At 45.0% G+C, this 19,874-nt stretch overlaps 2 protein-coding genes and 1 pseudogene across 4 annotated transcripts in view; 2 read left to right on the forward strand and 1 right to left on the reverse strand.

The window, feature by feature from the left end:
* Nucleotides 1–19,874, forward strand: part of CENPP (centromere protein P) — a 258,919-nt gene that overhangs the window by 178,512 nt on the left and 60,533 nt on the right. The gene's annotated exons all lie outside the window — the stretch shown is intronic.
* Nucleotides 1–19,874, reverse strand: part of ECM2 (extracellular matrix protein 2) — a 57,091-nt gene that overhangs the window by 2,391 nt on the left and 34,826 nt on the right. For both annotated transcript variants that reach the window (XM_028133135.2, XM_008156874.3), the window contains 4 exons: nt 19,360–19,495; nt 3,858–4,015; nt 1,656–1,795; nt 372–698 (listed from right to left, as the gene is read on the reverse strand). In XM_028133135.2, the coding sequence (XP_027988936.2) occupies nt 372–698; nt 1,656–1,795; nt 3,858–4,015; nt 19,360–19,495 (761 nt within the window). The remainder of the gene's footprint in view (nt 1–371; nt 699–1,655; nt 1,796–3,857; nt 4,016–19,359; nt 19,496–19,874) is intronic.
* Nucleotides 12,761–13,053, forward strand: LOC103300013 (U6 snRNA-associated Sm-like protein LSm3; annotated as a pseudogene).

The following is a 19,874-nucleotide window of genomic DNA, read 5'->3' on the forward strand; positions in this document are numbered from 1 at the left end:
CCTAACTCCTCTCGCAATCTGGGATCCCTCGGGGAATGTCAAAGAGCCGGTATCGGCCTGATCCCCACAGGCCGGGCCGAGGAACCCCACTGGTACACGAATCCATGCACCAGGCCTCTAGTTATATAATAATACTTTGAAAATTTTACTCTGAAAGTTTGCAAATATATAACATTAGAAGAAAACAATGAATTCTTATGTACGTATTATCTTCTGGCTTCATAGTTATTAACATTTACCAATCTGGTTTAATATAACTCTCATCACTTTTCTTCTTAAAGTAAATCCCAGACATCATGTCATGGTAGTTTAATCATATATTTTGTCAGTCGCAACAATTTAAATGGGTACTTGAAAAAGCCAAAATTTACCGTATCTTGTTGTTATTCAGCCTCAGAAAATGTAGTGCTTTCATTTCTTGTACCCCTGGTGGTATAGACTTTAAGTTATTGTGATCCAGAAATAACTCTCTCAGAGAATGGTAAGCCCCGTAGAAGGAGACTCGGTCCACGCCGTCATCAGAGAGGTTATTAAACGATAGGTACAGGTATTCTAGGCCTGGCTCCATGTGGCCAAACACGTAGCCAGGAATGCGCTCAATCCTGTTCCCCAGGAGCACAAGGTGCAGCAGCGACTTGGGGAGGTAGGAGGGGACGTGGTAGAGCCTGTTGTAAGAAAGGTCGATGGATTCGAGATTTCTGCAGCAAAGAAAAGAGTAGACAGTGGTGCATCAGGGCAGTGACTGTGAGCTCTAGGTTTAGACAAGGCCAGTCAGGATGCTTGCAGGTTTTCCTGCCAGCACTCGCTGCAGGGATACCACCGGTGCCACCGTGGCTGTGCATGTGCTCACCTGGGCACAGCCAGTTGGTTTCCACCAGAGAGGAGCACCAGGATTCAGAAGGGTAACCGTGAGGCTCAAGGAAGTCCCCAAATATCCCTAAGGTCAGACTTGACTCAGAAGTGAAATCCAGGGAGTTCTGGCCAACATCAAATTGCCTATCCCTAAAGTCTTCAATGGTTCCCACAAAGAAATGGCAGCGATGTGGGGATTTTCTATTCTTATTCCACATCTGATCAGGGCTCAACCCGCTTTCCCACATGGCTTACTCCCCATCCTGAACGGCAGGGCTTCCACGCTGGCCCCTTCAGTGAGGGCCGCGGCTGGGGCCACATTTCTCTCCGGGCAGATGGGCTCTGCTGTTTGCCTAGGCTGTCGGGCCAAGCATTCTCATCTGTTTTGTAAGACTGGAGGTAGAAATAGTTTGGAGGGTTTTACCTGAGGGGAGAGGGGAAGGGCAGGTTCCTTCCTCACTCTGTGCAGGGGTCACTCCCTTCACCTGCAGGACCGCCCAGTGAGGTCCACAGAGTACGTGTCATGGTGTCAGACCTCGTGTCCCTGCGCAGGCTCCATGTGGCTGGTGCAGCACTTGCGTGTGGCAGGTGTCCACAGTGTTAGTGACCGTGGTCAGTCATCCTCACACCAGTCATATCATCAAGGATTTGAACCCGATGAAGGTGGCCACATACTGGGGGTGGGAGGGGGCTCACTAAGAAAGGATGCTGCCATCTCCTTCGTGGCTCCATGTTCAGGCCCTCGTTAATATTGGCAGAAGGAAGGAATTGTCTCAGAAAGTCTAATTATAACATATACTTACTCTTGGTTTATCCAGGCTAAAGGAGCAATCCTATTTTCTTCAATTTTATTGTAACATAGTATAATGACATTGATATTTCTGGTATGATTGAAACAAATTTCAGTTATTTCTTCAATTTGATTACTTTCTAGGTATAATTCCTATAATTAAGAGAAAAGACATATTTCTTCCTGTTGGTTGATAAATACATTCAATTTTATAGAAATTAAAATAGCATTGTAGGCTATTCTCATTAGTATTATCTAAAGCCTTTACTGCCCCTTCAAGGGAATTCATGTTGTAAGTTGTTAAAGTTTCTAATTATAAAATGTATTGTCTGTCATTTTATTTAATTACTAGAGGCCCGGTGCATGAAATTCGTGCACTGGGGGGGTCCCCTCAGCCCAGCCTGCACCTGCTCCAATCTGGGACCCCTCGGGGGATGTCCGACTGCCAGTTTAGGCCCAATCCCTGTGATGGATCGGCAGTGGGACATCCCTCTCACAATCCAGGACTGCTGGCTCCTAACCGCTTGCTGCCTGCCAGCCTGATCACCCCCTAACCACTCCCCTGCGAGCCTGATCGATGCCTAACTGTTCCCCTGCTGGCCCGATTGCCCCCAACTGCCTTCCCTTGCTGGCCTGGTTCCCCCCAACTGCCCTCCCCTGCTGACCATCTTGTGGCGGCCACCTTGTGACCATATGGGGGCGGCCATCTTGTGTGAGGGCATGACAATCAATTTGCGTATTACCTCTTTGTTATATAGGATTTTTAACCATACAATGTTGCAAGATATCATATGCCATAATAATTGGATAAAGCTTTCCTCATTTGTAAAACTTTATTCACATAAATTATTTCATTTGACGAGAAAATAGGTAGAAAGTATCATCCCACTTAGCACTTGAGAGAATCAGGCCTAGGACATGAGCAGCCATGCCCAGTGTCGCACGCTCATCGAATATTACAAGAACTCGTCCTAGCTTGGCCTCACTTGAAGTGCTGTCTGTAATATTTTTAGACTCATGTTTTCTGGACTTGCTTTTGTATTGAAAATAAATGAAAGCTCATCATTTCATTTAATGTCAGGGTGAAGTTTACTAGAACTTTAATGTTCAGCAGCTAATTATCTTCATATGTGATTTCATTTGGCATTAAAGAGAGTTTTCACACAACAAGGATATTGGAATTCAGAAGTAGAATTGGTATGTATCTTCAGTGTAACTTTTTGTTCCTTTTGTAGAAATTTCCCCCTCTTTGTCACTTAATTTTGCTATTTATCAGAAATTGGTAGAGACTTCTAGCTGTTTGCTTTTACCTGCATGTGCATTTGGGTGCAAACTAGATCAGTGGCTCCCAAACTGTGTACAGTGCAATCACTGTGCACTTTTTTAAAGTGTGAAAGGAGCCCCAGTCAGGGCGCAGCCAGTCAGGGCACAGCCATCCAAGGCTGTGCCAGGCAGCTCTGCAGTGGGCTCCCAGCCCACGCCCTGGTGGCCACACCTCTGCAGCAGGGGCATCTCCAGAGAGGGTGAGATGGGGCAGCCTTGGACCAGGGTGGGAGCGTCAGGACGGGGAAGGTGGGGGCTGCCGGCAGAGGGTGGGTGGCTTCCATCCATGCAGGGCCACTGCTAGTTCAGGAGGGGCTCTGGGCCGAGCAGGCTGGGGATGGGCGCACAGTCCCGTTGGGGTAGTTAAAACTATCTTGCAAGTCAGGGTATTTTTGGAGGTTGGAGTTTCTGTTTAAATTGTTAGCTCATCTCCCAGCCTCTCCTGACGAGCTGTCATCAGGACCATTTCTTACTTTTTTAAGGGTCTCTACTCATAATTGTAACTTTGATTCATAATCCTATATAATAAAAGGCTAATATGCAAATTGTCCCCTCAGGAGTTCGACCTACTGGGAGTTTGACCAATCAGGAGTATGACCACTCGCTATGATGTGCACTGACCATGAGGGGGCGGCGCAGAATGAAGGAAGGCCCTGGTCAGCCCTGATCACCAGCCAGGCCTAGGGACCCTACCTGTGCACAAATTTTGTGCACTGGGCCTCTAGTTTCATATAATTTGAAGAGAAAACAGTGTTCAAATTATAATAATTATTTACGCAGCATCAAAACTACCAAGTTCAATATGCATCACAATAATCTCTTAAAATGTATGGTTTGGGGGTTTGTACATACTGTATTTAAAGTATAACACGTTAGAAAATAATATTGGTACCTCGATAGAAGCAGGAAGACCCTGTGGTATAATTCTAAATCTGTTTCGTCCCAGACGCAGGTAGGACAGGCTTTTCAAAGGTCTGAAAGCTAAAGGATTGACATTGGTTTCACTGAGATTGTTTCCTTCCAGTTCTAAGGTAACCAATCGACTTAAGCCTATAAAAAATAAAATTATTGTAATATTAGGATAATTGGAAAACCATGCAATTTCTATAACTTTTCAAAAGGTCATGTGAGCCCAGCCGGTGAAGCTCAGTGGTTGAGCTTTGGCCCATGAACCAGAGTCAGGGTTCTGATCCCTGTTGGTGCACACGCCTAGGTTGCAGGTTTGATTCCCAGTAGGGGGTGTTCAGGAGGCAGCTGACCCATGATTCTCTCTCATCACTGATGTTTCTCTCTTCCTCACCCTTCCTCGCTGAATTCAATGAAAATATATTTTTACCATGTCATGTGAAATTTTCAGTCTATTTGGAGGGCAAATGTTGTAGCTCAGTTCAGCCAAGATTAAATGCTGAATGCATGGTCCAGTGGGGAGGCAGGCTTGTAGAGAAACCATTGCTCTGCTATCTGATCAAAGTGTGTACTATAAGGGCACTGGCTGGTCGCTCAGTGGTTAGAGCTTCGGCCTGCCAACCAAGGGTCTCCTCAGGTCCAAGGGGATGTACTTGTGTTGCAGGTTCGATCCCTGGCCCCAGTCAGGGCACGTGCTGGAGGCAAACAGTTGATGTGTCTCTCCCACGTAGATGTTTCTCTCTGTCTCTCCGCATCTCCTCCCTCCCTATCACTCTCTCTAAAAAAACAATGGACAAAATATCCTTGGGTGAGGATTTAAAAGAATAAAAATAAAAAGTATGTACTATAGGGGTGGGGGTGGGAGTGGGGGTGGGGTGGGGGTGGTTCGGTGATGGGCAGGGTGCCCCACGGAGGCAGCAATAGCCAAGCAGGGACTTGAAACACAGCTGGGTGAAGGAGAAGGTTGTGGGTCACTTGAAGCATTTGTAGGGACAGGTAGGTGTAAAATGGCAGCATAATTGGGGATAGATGAGGAGTACAGTGCAATGAGGGATTCCTTTTCTGGCACAAGAAGGAGCATCTTCACCTGCAACCCTCAGTTGATGAACATACAGCACTGAATTTCCATCACAGTGTTCACTTCCTGGCAGAGAATGCAGCCAAGTGGACGTTTTGAAAGGGAAATAATCAAAAACTCTCCATGCAATCAAATTGCACTACCAAGAAAGGCCTTTATACAAACAAGTTTTATCTCAATTATTTTTACTGGCCTCAGGACTGGTATGATGCAAATTAATTGGAAGCTTAAAGAAGAATGGGCAGCTAGATGAGAACAGCACAGGACCCGTGTGAGGGTGAGAGTGTGTGTGTGTGTGTGTGTGTGTGTGTGCGCGCGCGCGCGCGCACATGCGTGAGTGTGTGGGCATCTGCCTCTGCGCCTCACTGCTGCCCCGCTGCCCGGGGTGCTTCTAGCTCCGCAGGTGTGGAACAGGTTTGGGGATATTGCAGAATCCTCCTTGTGAGCAGGGTGCCAGGAGCAGATGCGACTCAGTGTTGAGCCCGCACACCCCGCACCAGAAGTCAGCAGGGACTGCTGTGTGTGTGGGGCCGGGGGCCGCGCCTCCCCTGCCCTGGGTGCTGCTGGGCCATGGAGCCTAGCTCCGGGCAGAGGGAGAGGCCAAGACTTGCTGGAAAGAGCAGCACCATCATCCAGCTGTGTTCCTGCCAGGGAAGTTAGCCCTGACCTTGCCTGTGGGAAGGTCAGAGCTTGGCGCTGGCAGAGGGGTCTAACAGGCAGACCCAGCAGTAAATCTGAGGGACCCTTTGTTCTCTGGAGGAAGTTTTGGAGGAAAGCCATGGGGACTGGGCAGTGGGCCTCAAGCATGGGGGAGCTCTCTTCCGCCACCTGCAGAACAGCTGGTTCTGCACTGCCCTGCAGTGACCTGAGTGAGGGAGACGGCTCTGGGTGCACAGCTGCGCCAGTGCAGCTGGGTCCGGCGGCAAGGGGACTTAGACATCTGGCTGGTCGGATTCTGGGTGGAGGCCCCACCCAGCAAGGGCCCATGGCATTGAAAGATTGGAGTACCAAGTCAGGCTGATTTTCTTATCTGCTCCTGTTTGAGGTGCCCAAGGGGTGCCAGCAAGCCAGGCAGAGCTGAGGCATTGGAAGGAGAGGTAGTGCCGCTTCCCCCACCCCCAAACTATGGAATCACCTCCAATGCAAGTCTGTTCAAACCATTCGGGCCAAGACCAGAGTTCCCCCTCAAAGCCCAATTCCACAGGTGAAGGGAGAGCATCTCAGACCAGGGACCTGAAGCAGACCCAGCATCTCTGCTACTAGCTTTGCCGCAGGACTACTTGGGGCCCTGCCTGCTTCAGTCAGGTGTCCAAGGCCACACAGGGTAACGACTCATATTGACCTTCATAGGAGAACCTACCGGGAGGCCTGGGACAGACACATCAAGGGGCCAGACTCAATAGCAGAGCAAAATCCAGCGAGCTCCACAAACTCCAGATCCAAAGTTCTTTTTTCTTCCTTCCATATTCTCTTCTTTGGTTCCCTCCCCCTCTCCCCCCCCCCCCCCCCCCCCCCCCCACCTAGTTCTTTAGGTCTCATATCTCTTAGTATTTTTCTTTCTTTTTCTTTTTCAGTCTTTCTGGTTGTTGGTTCTTTTTCATGTTATTTTCTGTTCAGACTTACTTTGTTCTGTAAGCACATGTGTAACTGCTGGCAACATGTAGTTCCAGTTGAGTTTCATAATTAGCAAGCCTGAGGGCTGATCCCACTCATGAATGGGGCAAAAGCAATCAAGACCCAAATACAGCAGAAGGGCCATAAAACCCAAACAAGGGTCATTATTAGAGCACCCACCTCAGAAGATTAAGGAGACTACACCACTGGGTCGCACAAAAAGGCCACTTCATCAAGACTGGAAGGCATAGCAGTCTTATCCAACACAAGGAAACAAATATTTTTTAAAAAATGGGGGGGGGGGGGGGGCGGCAAAGAAATAGGCCTCAAATGAAAGAATGGGAGGAATCTCCAAAAAGAGAACTAAATGAAATGAAGGCAATTAAAAAAACAGGAGACAGTTTAAGGGAGTTGTGGGACACCATGAAAAGTAACAATATCCACAACAGAGGAGTATCAAAAGAGAAAAATGTGCAAGGGATAGAGAACCTGTTTGAAGAAATATGGCAGAAAATGTCCCTAAACTGGTGAAGGGAAAAGTCACACATGTTCAGCCCTGGCCAGCGTTGCTCAGTGGGTAAAGCATCAGCCCATGTACCAAAGAGTCACAGGTTCCATTCCCATTCAAGGTCATGTATCTAGGTTTCAGGTTTGATCCCAGGCCCTGGTCCATACTTGTGGAAGGCAACCAATCGATGTGACTCTCTCACATCAGTTTATCTCTCTCTTCTTCTTCCCTTGCACTCTCTCTGAAAAACAATGGAAAAAAATATCATTGGACGAGGAAATAAGGAAATAAGTCACACATTCAGGAAGCACAGAGAGTCCCAAGCACAAAGAACCCAAAGTGGCCCATCCATGCCTAGACACATCATAATTAAAATGCCAAAAATAAAAGACAGAGAATGTTAAAAGCAGCAAGGGAAAAGCAGTTACCTACAAAGGAGCTCCCATAAGGCTGACATTTGACTTCTAATAAGAAACTCTACAGGCCAGAAGGGATGGCATGACATATTCAAGGCAATGAAAAGCTAAAATCTGAAACCAAGATTACTATATCCAGCAAGACAATCATTCAAAATAGATAGTGAAATAAATAACTTTCCAGCATTGCAAGAAATGTTAAAGGGACTGCTGAAATAATAAGAAGAAAGAGCCCTAGCTGGTTTGGCTCAGTGGATAGAGCATTGGCCTGTGGACTGAAGTGTCCTGGGTTCGATTTCAGTCAAGAGCACATGCCCGGGTGTGGGCTCGATCCCCAGTAGGGGTGTGCAGGAAGCAGACAATCAGTGATTCTCTATCATCATTGATGTTTCTGTCCCTCTCCTCTGACATCAATAAAAATACATATTTAAAAGAAGAAGAAGAAAGAGACAGAGAGAAAAAGAACATAGCAAAAAAGAATAAAAATTGCAATAAGTAAGTAGCTATCAATAATAACCTTAAATGTAAATGTATTAAATGCTCAAAGCAAAACACATAAGATAGCTGAATAAATAAGAAAACATGACCCATATACACTGAGTGGCCAGATTATTATGATCTCTGAATGCATAATAATCTGGCCACTCAGTGTGTGTGTGTGTGTGTATTTTAGAGGCCCAGTGCATGAATTCGTGCATGGGTGGGGTCCGGCCAGCTTGGCCAAGGGGAGGGGACATGGGCAGTTGGCCAGCCTGCCTGCTGGTCGAACTCCTAGTCGAGGGGACAATTTGCATATTAGCCTTTTATTATATAGGATATACACTGAGTGGCCAGATTATTATGTGTTCAGAGATCAGAATAATCTGGCCACTCAGTGTATATGCTGTCTATACAGACCCATCTGAGAAAAAAAAGACTGAATGTGAAGGGATTGAAAAAACTTTTCCGTGCAAATGGAAACAAACAAACAAAAAAAAAAATAGAGCAAGGGTAGCAATACTTATATCTGACACAACAGATTTCAAAACAAAGACAAAGAAGATCACTAAATAATACTAAATGGATCAGTCCACCAAGAGGATAACATTGGTAAACATATATGTACCCAATATAGGAGCACCTAAATTTGTGTGTGTGTGTGTGTGTGTGTGTGTGTGTGTGTGTGTGTGTGTTTTTAAACTCCCAGAAGACTTTATTTTTTTTTCACTATTCTTTTTTTTTTTAATTTCTTTATTGATTAAGGTATCACATATTTGTCCTCGTCCCCCCATTTCCATCCCACCCCCCTCCCCACACATGCCCTCACCCCCCTGTTGTCCTTAACCGCTGGTTGGGCTCATATGTCTGCACACAAGTCCTTTGGTTGATCTCCCCCTTTACCCCCACCCTTCCCTACCCTCCCCCAGAGGCCCGACAGTCTGATCCATGCCTCCTTGTTTCTGGGTCGGTTCTAAAACTCCCAGAAGACTTTAGGGCAGAGATTGAAAGCAGTACATTCATGTTAGGGAACTTTAACATTCCACTGACTTCACTTGATAGATCTTCCAGACAAAAAATCAACAAGGAAACAGCAACCTTAAATGATATGCTAGATCAGATGGACTTGATTGACATTCACCACATATTTCATCCAAAATGTGAAGAATATTGTGGGCCATTCTCCTCATGTGGGACATTCTCAAAGTAGACTACATTCTAGGACACAAAATAAGGCTCTACAAGTACAAGAAGATTGAAATCATATCAAGCCTTTTCTCAGATCACAATGGCATGAAATGAAATCAACTACACTGAAAACAAATACATTCAAACATGGAGGCTAAATAGTATGTTATTAAACAATGAATGGGTTGCCAGAGAGATCAAGAAAGAGAGAAGGAAGGAAGGGCTTCCTGGAAACAAATGAAAATGAACACAGAATAACCCAAAATCTATTGGACACAGTGAAATCAGTCCTGAGAGGGAAGTTCATAGCATTACAGGCCTACTTCAAAAAACAAACAAGCCGAAACCGGTGTGGCTCAGTAGATAGAGCGTCTGCCTGCGGACTCAAGGGTCCCAGGTTCGATTCCGGTCAAGGGCATGTACCTTGGTTGCAGGCACATCCCCAGTAGGGTTTGTGCAAGAGGCAGCTGATCGATGTTTCTCTCTCATCGATGTTTCTAACTCTCTATCCCTCTCTCTTCCTCTCTGTAAAAAATCAATAAAATATATTTAAAAAAACACCTCAAAATATATAACCCTACAACTAAAAGAACTAGAAAGAGAACAACAAGAAAAGCCCAGAGAAAGTAGAAGGAAGGAAATAATGATCAGGGCAGAATTAATAATATAGAGACTAAAAAAACAAAAACAAAACACCAATGAAACCAAGAGCTGCTTCTTTGAAAACATAAACAAGATTGACCATTAGCCAGACTCAACAAGAAATAGAGAGTGCTCAAATAAATAAATCAAGAAATAAAAAAGACTAACAATTGATACCACAGAAAGACAAAGGATTGTAAGAAAATTCTATAAACAACTACATGCCAACAACTGGATAACCTGAGCGAAATGGGAAAATTTATGGAAACATACCATCTTCCAAAACTCAATCAGGAAGAATCAGAAAAACAATAGGCTGGTAACAACTAAAGAAATTGAAGCAGTAATAAAAATAAAAAACTCACAGCAAACAAAAGCATGGCCCAGAAGGCTTCACAGGGGAGTTTTATCTAACATTCTAAGAAAAATTAACACCTATCACCCTCTAACTATTTCAAAAACCTCAAGAGGAAGGAATATAAAAATGAGGCCAGCATTATCCTAATTTAAAAACCTGGTAAAGGCTCTACAAAGAGAAAATTACAGGCCAACATCCCTGATAATCTTAGATGCTAAAATCCTCAACCATATATTACCAAATTGGACCCAGCAATACTTTATAAAGATCATACACCATGACCAAGTGGGGTTTATTCTGGAGATGCAATGCTGTACAATATTTGCAAACCAATAAATGTGATACCTCACATTAACAAAATGAAGTCCAAAAAATCACATGATCATATCAATCAATAAATATATAAAAACATTAGACAAAATTCAACATCCATTTTTTATTTAGAAAACTTTCAGCAAAGTGAGAATAGAGGATCCACCTCAACATAATAAGGGCCATATATGACAAACCTATAGCCAACATAATACTCAACTGGACAAAAACTAAAACCATTTCCCCTAAGAACAGGAACAAGACAGGGATCTATGCTTTCACCACTCTTATTTAAAATAGTACTGCAAGTCCTAGCTACAGAAATCAGACAAGAAGAAATAAAAGGTATCAAAATTGGAAAGGAGGAGCTAAAACTGTCATTATTTGCAGGTGACATGACATTGAAAATAGAAAATCCTAAAGACTCCACTAAAAATCTACTAGATTTAATGAAAGAAATTGGGCAAAGTAGCAGGATACAAAATTAACATCAAGAAATCAGTGGCATTTTTATACACCACTAATGAACTAGCAGAAATAGAAACTTAAAAAAGAATCCCATTTACGGGGGAGAAACCAAGATGGCGGCATAGGTAATCACCTAAACTGCTGCCTCACACAACAATTTCAAAACTACAACCAAAAGACAAAATGGACATTATCCAGAACCACAGGAAGTCTGGCTGTGTGGAAATTCTACAACTAGAAGGAAAGAGAAAAGCACACTGAGACTCAGAGGAGCTTCAGGAGGCAGAGGTACTGAGATGCTTGCGCGGAGAGGACTGGCAACTGAGTGTGCGGCTGGCTTTCTAAAGTGGGAGGGAGACAAAAGCTCCCGACTGTGCTGAACTCCAGTTCCGGGCGAGACTCTGGGAACCCAGACTCATTCGGGAAGAAACTGGACTGTCTGGCAGCGGGTGAAACTCAAGGGCAGCTTTCTCTCAGAGGTGCTTGCAGTGATTACCGAGGGACACTGAGACCCAGGGGCCTCTTAAGCAGGGCTGACGGGAAACCAATGCTGTCTGCTCAGCCCTGAGACTCCGCCTCATCCAAGCTGAGCACAGAGGCTTTTGCAAGTCTTGTCTCATGAGGGTGTCTCCAGCACAGAAGTTCTCCCGGTGTAGACACAGCTGATCCTCACAGCCAATTGGCCTGGAGGTCATTTCCTCCCAGTGATACCATCAACAATCAAGGCTTAACTACAACAAGACTGTGCACACAGCCCACAAAGGGGTGCACCAAGAGTGTCCACCTCATGTAACTGGGAGGCTGAGCCACTGGGCCCTATAGGACACCTAGCACACAAAGCCACTCTATCAACTCAGGGAAGCAGCCAAAATGCAGAGACAAAGAAACAGGTCACAAATGAAAGAAATGGAGGAAAGCAAACAACTGGCTATAGAGTTTAAAACCACGGTTATAAGGTTTTTCAAGAATTTCCTAGAAAAGGCCAATAAATTTAGCGAGACTCTTGAGGTTATGAAAAAGGACCAACTAGAAATTAAGGATACACTGACTGAAATAAAAAATATTATACAGAGATCTAACAGCAGACTAGAGGATTGCAAGAATCAAGTCAAAGATTTGAAATACAAAGAAGCAAAAAACACTCAACCAGAAAAGCAAAAAGAAAAAAGAAGCCAAAAAATATGGAGATAGTGTAAGGAGCCTCTGGGACAACTTCAAGCATACCAACATCCGCATTATGGGGGTGCCAGAAGGAGAGAGAGAGCAAGATACTGAAAACCTATTTGAAGAAATAATGATCGAAAACTTCCCCCACCTGGTAAAAGAAATATTCTTACAATTCCAGGAAGCACAGAGAACCCCAAACAAAAGGAATCCAAAGAGGACCACACCAAGACACATCATAATTACAATGCCAAGAGCAAAAGACAAAGAGAGAATCTTAAAAGCTGCAAGAGAAAAAGTTAGTTACCTACAAGGGAGCACCCATACAACTGTCAGCTGATTTCTCAATAGAAACTATGCAGGCCAGATGGGAGTGGCAAGAAATATTCAAAGTGATGAATAGCAAGAACCTATAACCAAGATTACTCTACTCAGCAAAGCTATCATTCAGAATTTAAGGGCAGATAAAGAGCTTCAAAGATAAGAAAAAGCTAAAGAGTTCATAACCACCAAACCAGGATTATATGAAATGCTGAAAGGTATTCTTTTAGAAGAGAAGAAGAAAAAGGTAAAGATAAAAATTATGAACAACAAATACATATCTAACAACAAGTGAATCTAAAAATCAAGTGAATAAAAAAATCTGATGAAGATGGTTTGAAACATGGCGGACGATGTGGACCAGCAACAAACTACCAACACTAGAAGAGCCCCTGGATCTTATCAGGCTCAACCTGAATGAGCGAATTTATGTGAAAATGAGAAATGACAGAGAGCTTCGAGGTAGATTACATGCTTATGATCAACATTTAAATATGATATTTGGAGATGTGGAAGAAACTGACTATGATAGAAATTGATGAAGAGACATATAAATGAACAAAACGGGATATTTCAATGCTTTTTGTCCGGGGAGATGGTGTTGTCCTAGTTGTCCCTCCATTGAGAGTTGGTTGAAACAAATAAATACCCTGTGTGGAAATTAGGAAACTTTATATGATTGTGCCTTTAAAGGTAGAAGATATTCAAGAGAAACCTGCGTAAATTTTCATATTAATAAATGACCAAGGATTCTTCTGCTCCTGAAATGAGTTTATTTGCACATAACTCACAAATTCTTAAGCTAAATGGCATTTTTATTTTTCTCTAACCCTTCCAATAAATGTGATCACTAAAATGCAGCCCTCTTTTTTAGGCGTTAATTTGCTCCATTGTTTTTTCCAGACAATTTCTGATTTTTTAATTTAAATTAAATTTGTTTTTTTCTTTTTTAATAAAATCTGCTGAACAGAATAAACTGGTGAATATAATAGAATCAGGGATATAGAAAGGGAGTGGACTGACAATTCTCGGGGGGAAAGCGGTGTCGGGGGTGCGGGAAGAGACTGGACAAAAATCGTACACCTATGGATGAGGACAGTGTGTGGGGGGGTAAGGGCAGAGGGTGGGGTTGGAACCGGGTGGAGGGGAGCTATGAGGGAAAAAAGAGGAATAATTGTAATAATCTGGACAATAAAGATTTATTAAATTTAAAAAAAGAAAGAAAAAGAATCCCATTTACCATTGCAACAACAATAATAAGATACCTTGGGCCGAGACCGGTTTGGCTCAGTGGATAGAGCGTCGGCCTGCGGACTCAAGGGTCCCAGGTTCGATTCCGGTCAAGGGCATGTGCCTTGGTTGCGGGCACATCCCCAGTGGGGGGTGTGCAGGAGGCAGCTGATTGATGTTTCTAGCTCTCTATCCCTCTCTCTTCCTCTCTGTAAAAAATCAATAAAATATATTTAAAAAAAAAAAAAAGATACCTTGGGATAAACAACCAAAGAGGTAAAACACCTATACTTGGAAATCTATAGGACACTGAAAAAAAGAAATGAAGATACAAAAAAAGTGTAAGTATATACAGTGTACATATATTGGATGCATTGATATCATCAAAATGTCCATACTACCCAAAGTAATCTCTAGATTCAATACAATCTCTATTAAAATACCAATGGCATATTTCACAGATCTACAACAAATAATCCAAAAAGTTATATGGAACCAAGAAAGACCCCCAATAGTTGCAGCAATGCTGAGAAAGAAGAAGAAAGTTGGAGGGATCACAACTATTCTATAAAGCCATTGTAATCAAAACAGCCTGGTCCTGGCACAAGAAGCGGCATTAAGACCATTGGAACAGAAAAGAGACCACAGAAATCGACCCAAGCCATTACAGTCAATTAATATTCAACAAAGGGGCAAGAGCATACCATGAAGTAAAGAGTCTCTTCAATAAATGGTGCTGGAATCATTGGACAGGGACATTAAAAAATGTAGCTACTCCACCTACTTATCCCATCCACAAGAATAAACTCAAGATTGATAAAAGACTTAAATGCAAGTCATCCTGTATAACAAAGAGCTAATATGCTAATTAGACTGGACGGCAGAATGACCTTCCAGAATGACCAGTGGGCAGGGGGCGGGGCTGCCTCAGCCTCAGCTGCCTCGGCTCTCACAGTCCCGGCTGCCACCACCACCCTATGGGGGGCGATCTATGGGGAAGGAGGGCTCCAAAATCGATTGCCTCGCAGAGGGTGGTGGCAGCGAGCCTGAGCCCCTTGCATGAATTTTGTGCATCGGGCCTGTAGTGAAACCCTAAAAATCGTAGAAGAAACCATAGGCAGCAAATTCTCAGGCATCTCGCATGGCAGAATTGTCACCGATACGTCTCCTAGGGTAAGAGAAACAAAGGAAAATATAAACAAAATGGACTCATCAAACTAAAAAGCTTCTGCACAGAAACACACACACACACACACACACACACACACACACAATCAATCAATCAATCAATCAAATTGAAAAGGGAACCCACTGTATGAGAGAACTCATACAACTTAACAAAAGGAAGACAAATAATCCAATTTAAAAATGGGCAAAGGACCTGAATAGACACTTCTTCAAAGGGGACATACAGATGGCCAAGGGACATATGAAAATATGCTCAAAGTCACTGATCATCCGAGAGATGCAAATCAAAACAATGATGAGATATCACCTCACAACTGTCAAAATGGTTACCATCAATAAATCAACAAATGACAAGTGCTGGTGAGGATGCGGAGAAAAAGGTACCCTCGTGCACTGCTGGTGGGAATGCAGACTGGTGCAGCCACTGTGGAAAACAGTAAGGAGCTTCCTCATAAAACTGAATATGGAACTGCCGTTTGACCCCCTGATCCCACTTCTGGGATCATATCCTATGAATCCAGAAACACCAGTCAGAAAGGATGTATGCACCCCTATGTTCATAGCAACACAATTTACAATAGCTAAGATCTGGAAATAGTCCAAGTGCCCATCAATAGATGAGTGGATTAAAAAACAAACAAACAAAAAATGGGTACATTTACACAATGGAATGCTAGCCTATGTAATAAAAGCCTAATATGCAAATTGACTGAACTGGCGGAATGACCGGTCACCATGACTCACACTGACCACCAGGGGGGCAGATGCTCAATGCAGGAGCTGCCCCCAGCCTGCAGGCCCCAGGCCAGCCAAGGCAGGTGCAAGTGGAGCCCCCCAGTTGCCCCGCAGATCAGCCCTGATCGCTGGCCAGGCCTAAGGACCCTACCTGTGCACGAATTTCGTGCACCGGGCCTCTAGTGCAGCTATAAAAATAGGTAGGATCTCTTACCTTTGAAACAGCATGGAGGGACCTGGAGAGTATGCTAAGCAAAATAAGTCAGTCAGAGAAAGACAAGTATGACATGATCTCACTTATATGTGGAATCTAATGAACAAAATAAACTGACGAGTAAAATAGATCCAGACTGACAGATCTCAGGGATGGAAGAAGCAGGAAGAGATTAACCAAAAATGTAATATGCATATATGCATAGCCCTAGGACTCAGACAATAGTATAATGACTCTTGGGTAGGGCCAGGGACTGGGTGGGAGGGGGGTACCGGGTACAAATGGGGGCCATCTGTTATGCTGTTTATAATTTTTTTTTAATTATAAAAAAAAGAATGAACAGCTCAGGAGTAATGATTGCCAGAGGCGTCTGAGTCAGATATTCAGGGTGTAACTTGGGGATTTGTTCAATGGTTAAGATTTCCAGACTAGGGGATGTTTTCATATTCAACTCAAGCCATCACCTTAAATGCTCTGTGCAACCCATTTCCTACCTGTAGGCCTATCAGAGAAGCAAGACAGTGCTCTCTGGAGTAGACCATAGATGCTAGGGGATACCCTGAGGAGACAGCAGTGTAGATGTGGTTGGATGGTGGTGTTTAGGATCTGTTGAAGGGCTCAGAGACCGGAATTTGTGAGGCCAACCAGTAAACTTAATAAGTGATTGTAGTTCCTCATCTTTTCTTTAATTTCCAAAACGGAAGGTCCTGAGAATCCAGCATATTTATCAGGCTTGGGTTTTTTTGTGTGTTTTTTTTTGAGGCTTGGGTTTTTAATAGAAGTTTTCCAGTCAAAAACAGGTAACAGAAGTAGACTAGTGGTTATTTCATTGCCTCAGAAGAGAGAAACCTAATACGCGATGCAAATCTATGGTGCTATGCATCATTTTGCAATAATTCTCTCATTTGTGCATAGAATGTATGTATAGGAAACACAGTATGTGTGTCTGTAACAGAAAACTGGATAGAGTTAGAAAAGATGAAAACGTGTAGGTTAGATGGGGTAGAAAGGGGACTTGTTAGCAGGACATTGGCAGGATGTCACTCCTGTTGCGGGGACAGCATGACAGGTTATAGGTGTGGACAGACATGTTTTCAACCCACCGGTTTTCCCTTGCTGTTCTTCTCTGCCCTTCTACTCCTGCTCCTCATTTGTAGAGGTAACTCTCTCCCACGTGGGCATGCAGATCTCAGCGTCCCGTCTAGGGACCTCTCAGGGCCAGCACAGGCCGCAGCTCCTGGTTGTCCCGTTCCTGCGCCTCCGCAGGCCCACCCCCCTGCATCCCAGCTGACAGGCAGGACCTGCGTGCAGCCTGTGGTGTCCAGGTTCCTCCTTTCCTCCACGCTTTTGCTCATGCTACGTCTCTCTGAAGTGTCTGTCTCCCTGCTTCCCTGGAACTCCACGTAATCTGGACAGTCCTGGTGACGCCCCACCTCGGGAGAGAATGGAAGGCAGGCCCTGGTGGCCCAGCTGAGCTCCCCTCGAGTGAGCAGACATTGCTGGGACTGACGGCCTTTGCGCAGGCCCACCCAGCTCTCTGCCTGTCAGCCCCACCTGCAGGGGCAGCAGGACTCACAGGAGCCGAGCAGTCTCCAGGCTGCAGCACTGAGGAGAGAACCCAGACCCGGCCGGTCTGTCTCTCATCATTGATTTTCTATCTCTCGCTCCCTCTCCCTTCCTCTCTGAAATCAATTAAAAGAAATGTTTGAGAGAAGGAGAGAGAGAGAACCCAGCCCGAGTGGTTAGCACTGGCCAGGGCTCAGAACACAGCCCCACAGAAGGGCAGTCCCCGCGCAGGGCCTGGGGGAGGCAGAGGAGCGCCTCCTCGCGCCCCAGACAGTTGGCAGCTCGCCGGACCGGTCCCTCCTGGGGAGGAGGGGGCATCTGTTCATGAGGGAGAGGACGAGAAAAGCAGTTGCAGGAATGTACGACAGCATTTTCTAAATGTGGACTTAGATTGTATAACATGTCATGTGACAACACAATTACATGATTTCACATGTAATTCACATACAACCCTTACTACACTTCTTCTAAATTAAGTGTTACTTTGGTCTGTTTTAATTTCTAGCAGTTAGAAATTGAATTTTCTAATATCTTTTCCATATTAAAAAGGCCATCAAAATTTGTGTTTATTAATGTTTTTCTTGTGTACCCTGAAACTCATCTGGAAATAGAGTATTTCCATAACTCTGGAATCCTCAGATTTGGCAATTCTCATTATTGTTTTCCCATCGTCAGAACTGTTTTCTTCCTATGAAGTTTTTTGGGAATGAAAGGAAATAATTGAATTGTTTTCTTCCTTTAAAATCTTGGCTTATCAAGATACATGAACATAATAAGTATATTTCAGATCAAATAAAAAGTGTTGAGCTCTATACCTCAAGAGCTACATTAGACTGTTAGGAAGATAAAACAAAAAACTTGCCAGTTAGCCTTAAAGTAAACCAAATCTAATCAAAGACATTAGCTAGAGTTCCTGAAAAGGTAAATGTAATCCTGCTCTTTCATAGTGTTCACTAGTGGCCCAGTGCACATCGAGAGGAAAATAATTAGTCTTGCGGCGCGGGACTGGCAAGACGGCGGGCTGGACATGCCCTGGAGCCACCCTCCTGCGGTCCCTCCCTGCTGGCAGGCCGGCTGCACCCGGGGCGGCGCCACGGCTCAGAGGGCGTCTGTGGAGTGAGGGGGGCCTCTGGCAGGTGGGGTCCAGCCTGGTCTGCGGGGATTGGGCCGAAACCGGCTCTCCGACATCCCCCAAGGAGTCCCCGGAATGCAAGAGGGCACTCTGCAAAGTTGCTGTCGCTGGACAGCTCCTGCATTGAGCCCCTGGTGGTCGGTGCACGTCATACCTACCATACGGTCGGTCGGTCGGAGGGTCGCTTAGCCTTTTACATATATATAGATCATATGACAACTTTAGCTCTCCAGCTTAGTCCAGAAACAACCACAAGCATAGTCAGTTCTAGGTGTATCAGATGCATGGAGCGCGGGCCCGTCCCTAACACCCACCCATAGGAGAGCCGGGCTGCCCCGCAGCCACACACCGGGCATCCTCCCCGTGTGCTCGGGCCAGAGAGACTGCGTGGACTGCCTGTGTCCACTTGCTCATGTGATGGAGTCTGTATGCCAACATATGACAGATTACAGTAGCAAAATGTGTGCAGGCAGTGGGCTGAGGCGCGTGCACTGCACACGCAGGAGCGATAAGGAGACCGTCCCAGCCCTGGTGCCGCGTCACCACCACTGCACAGGCCCCTGTCCCGCCAGCACCACACGCGGCCGCGTGGGAAGTTAGTGTTGCTCAGGGTTACAGGTCTGGAGCTCAGTCACTGTAGGTGAGAGCACCTGAAGTCATTGAGGTTTGATTTCCACGTAGAGGACTTGTTAAGACAACGGGCAGTTTAAAATACATTTTAAGAGGTTACACCAATCAATATTAAAACAAGGTGTCTCCACTTAAATGGTAAAGTGACCTAAAAAACCTTGCCAGCTATGCATCTGGCAATTCCGCAAATAAAATGCCCCCACGATGACAAGGTTCCACGAACACGTGACCAGCGCGCGCTCGGTACCTGACAAGCGCTCTCCGTCGATAGCGCGGAGCCCGTTCTCACTGACTTTGAGTTCTTCCAGTGTCGGTGGCAGCGCCGAAGGAAGCTCTGCCAGGCTGTTTCCGTCCATGTTCAGGTGCACCAACTTCTTCAAATGCTTAAAAAGCAAACCTCAGATTACTATTTCGTCTGGCACAGGTGTCCAGTACATCCCACTTAATGGTCAGTTAGCTGCAGTTATGCCTCTAAGCCCGCCTTACTGGGGTTTAGATGGGGGTCCCCAGCTTCTCTCTGCCACGCAGATGTCTGTCCTGTGAGTGTTTATTCCGGGTACTTTCAGCCACACTAGGCAGGCATGTTGCACTCGCCATAGAGATCGGCCCCGCGTTACTGTGGCCTCGGAACCGAGAGAAAGCTCCCGTCGCACTGGGTTGGTTGTATTTTGCTAGATCTTGGCTTTTCACCTTCTCAGCAGCAGACACACGGTTATGAAAGCTCTCCGTGCGAGAGTTTTCTCTGTGATGTACTAGTGCAGT

Source organism: Eptesicus fuscus, chromosome 15 (genome assembly GCF_027574615.1).
Source record: "Eptesicus fuscus isolate TK198812 chromosome 15, DD_ASM_mEF_20220401, whole genome shotgun sequence".
Taxonomy (NCBI): Eukaryota; Metazoa; Chordata; class Mammalia; order Chiroptera; family Vespertilionidae; genus Eptesicus; species Eptesicus fuscus.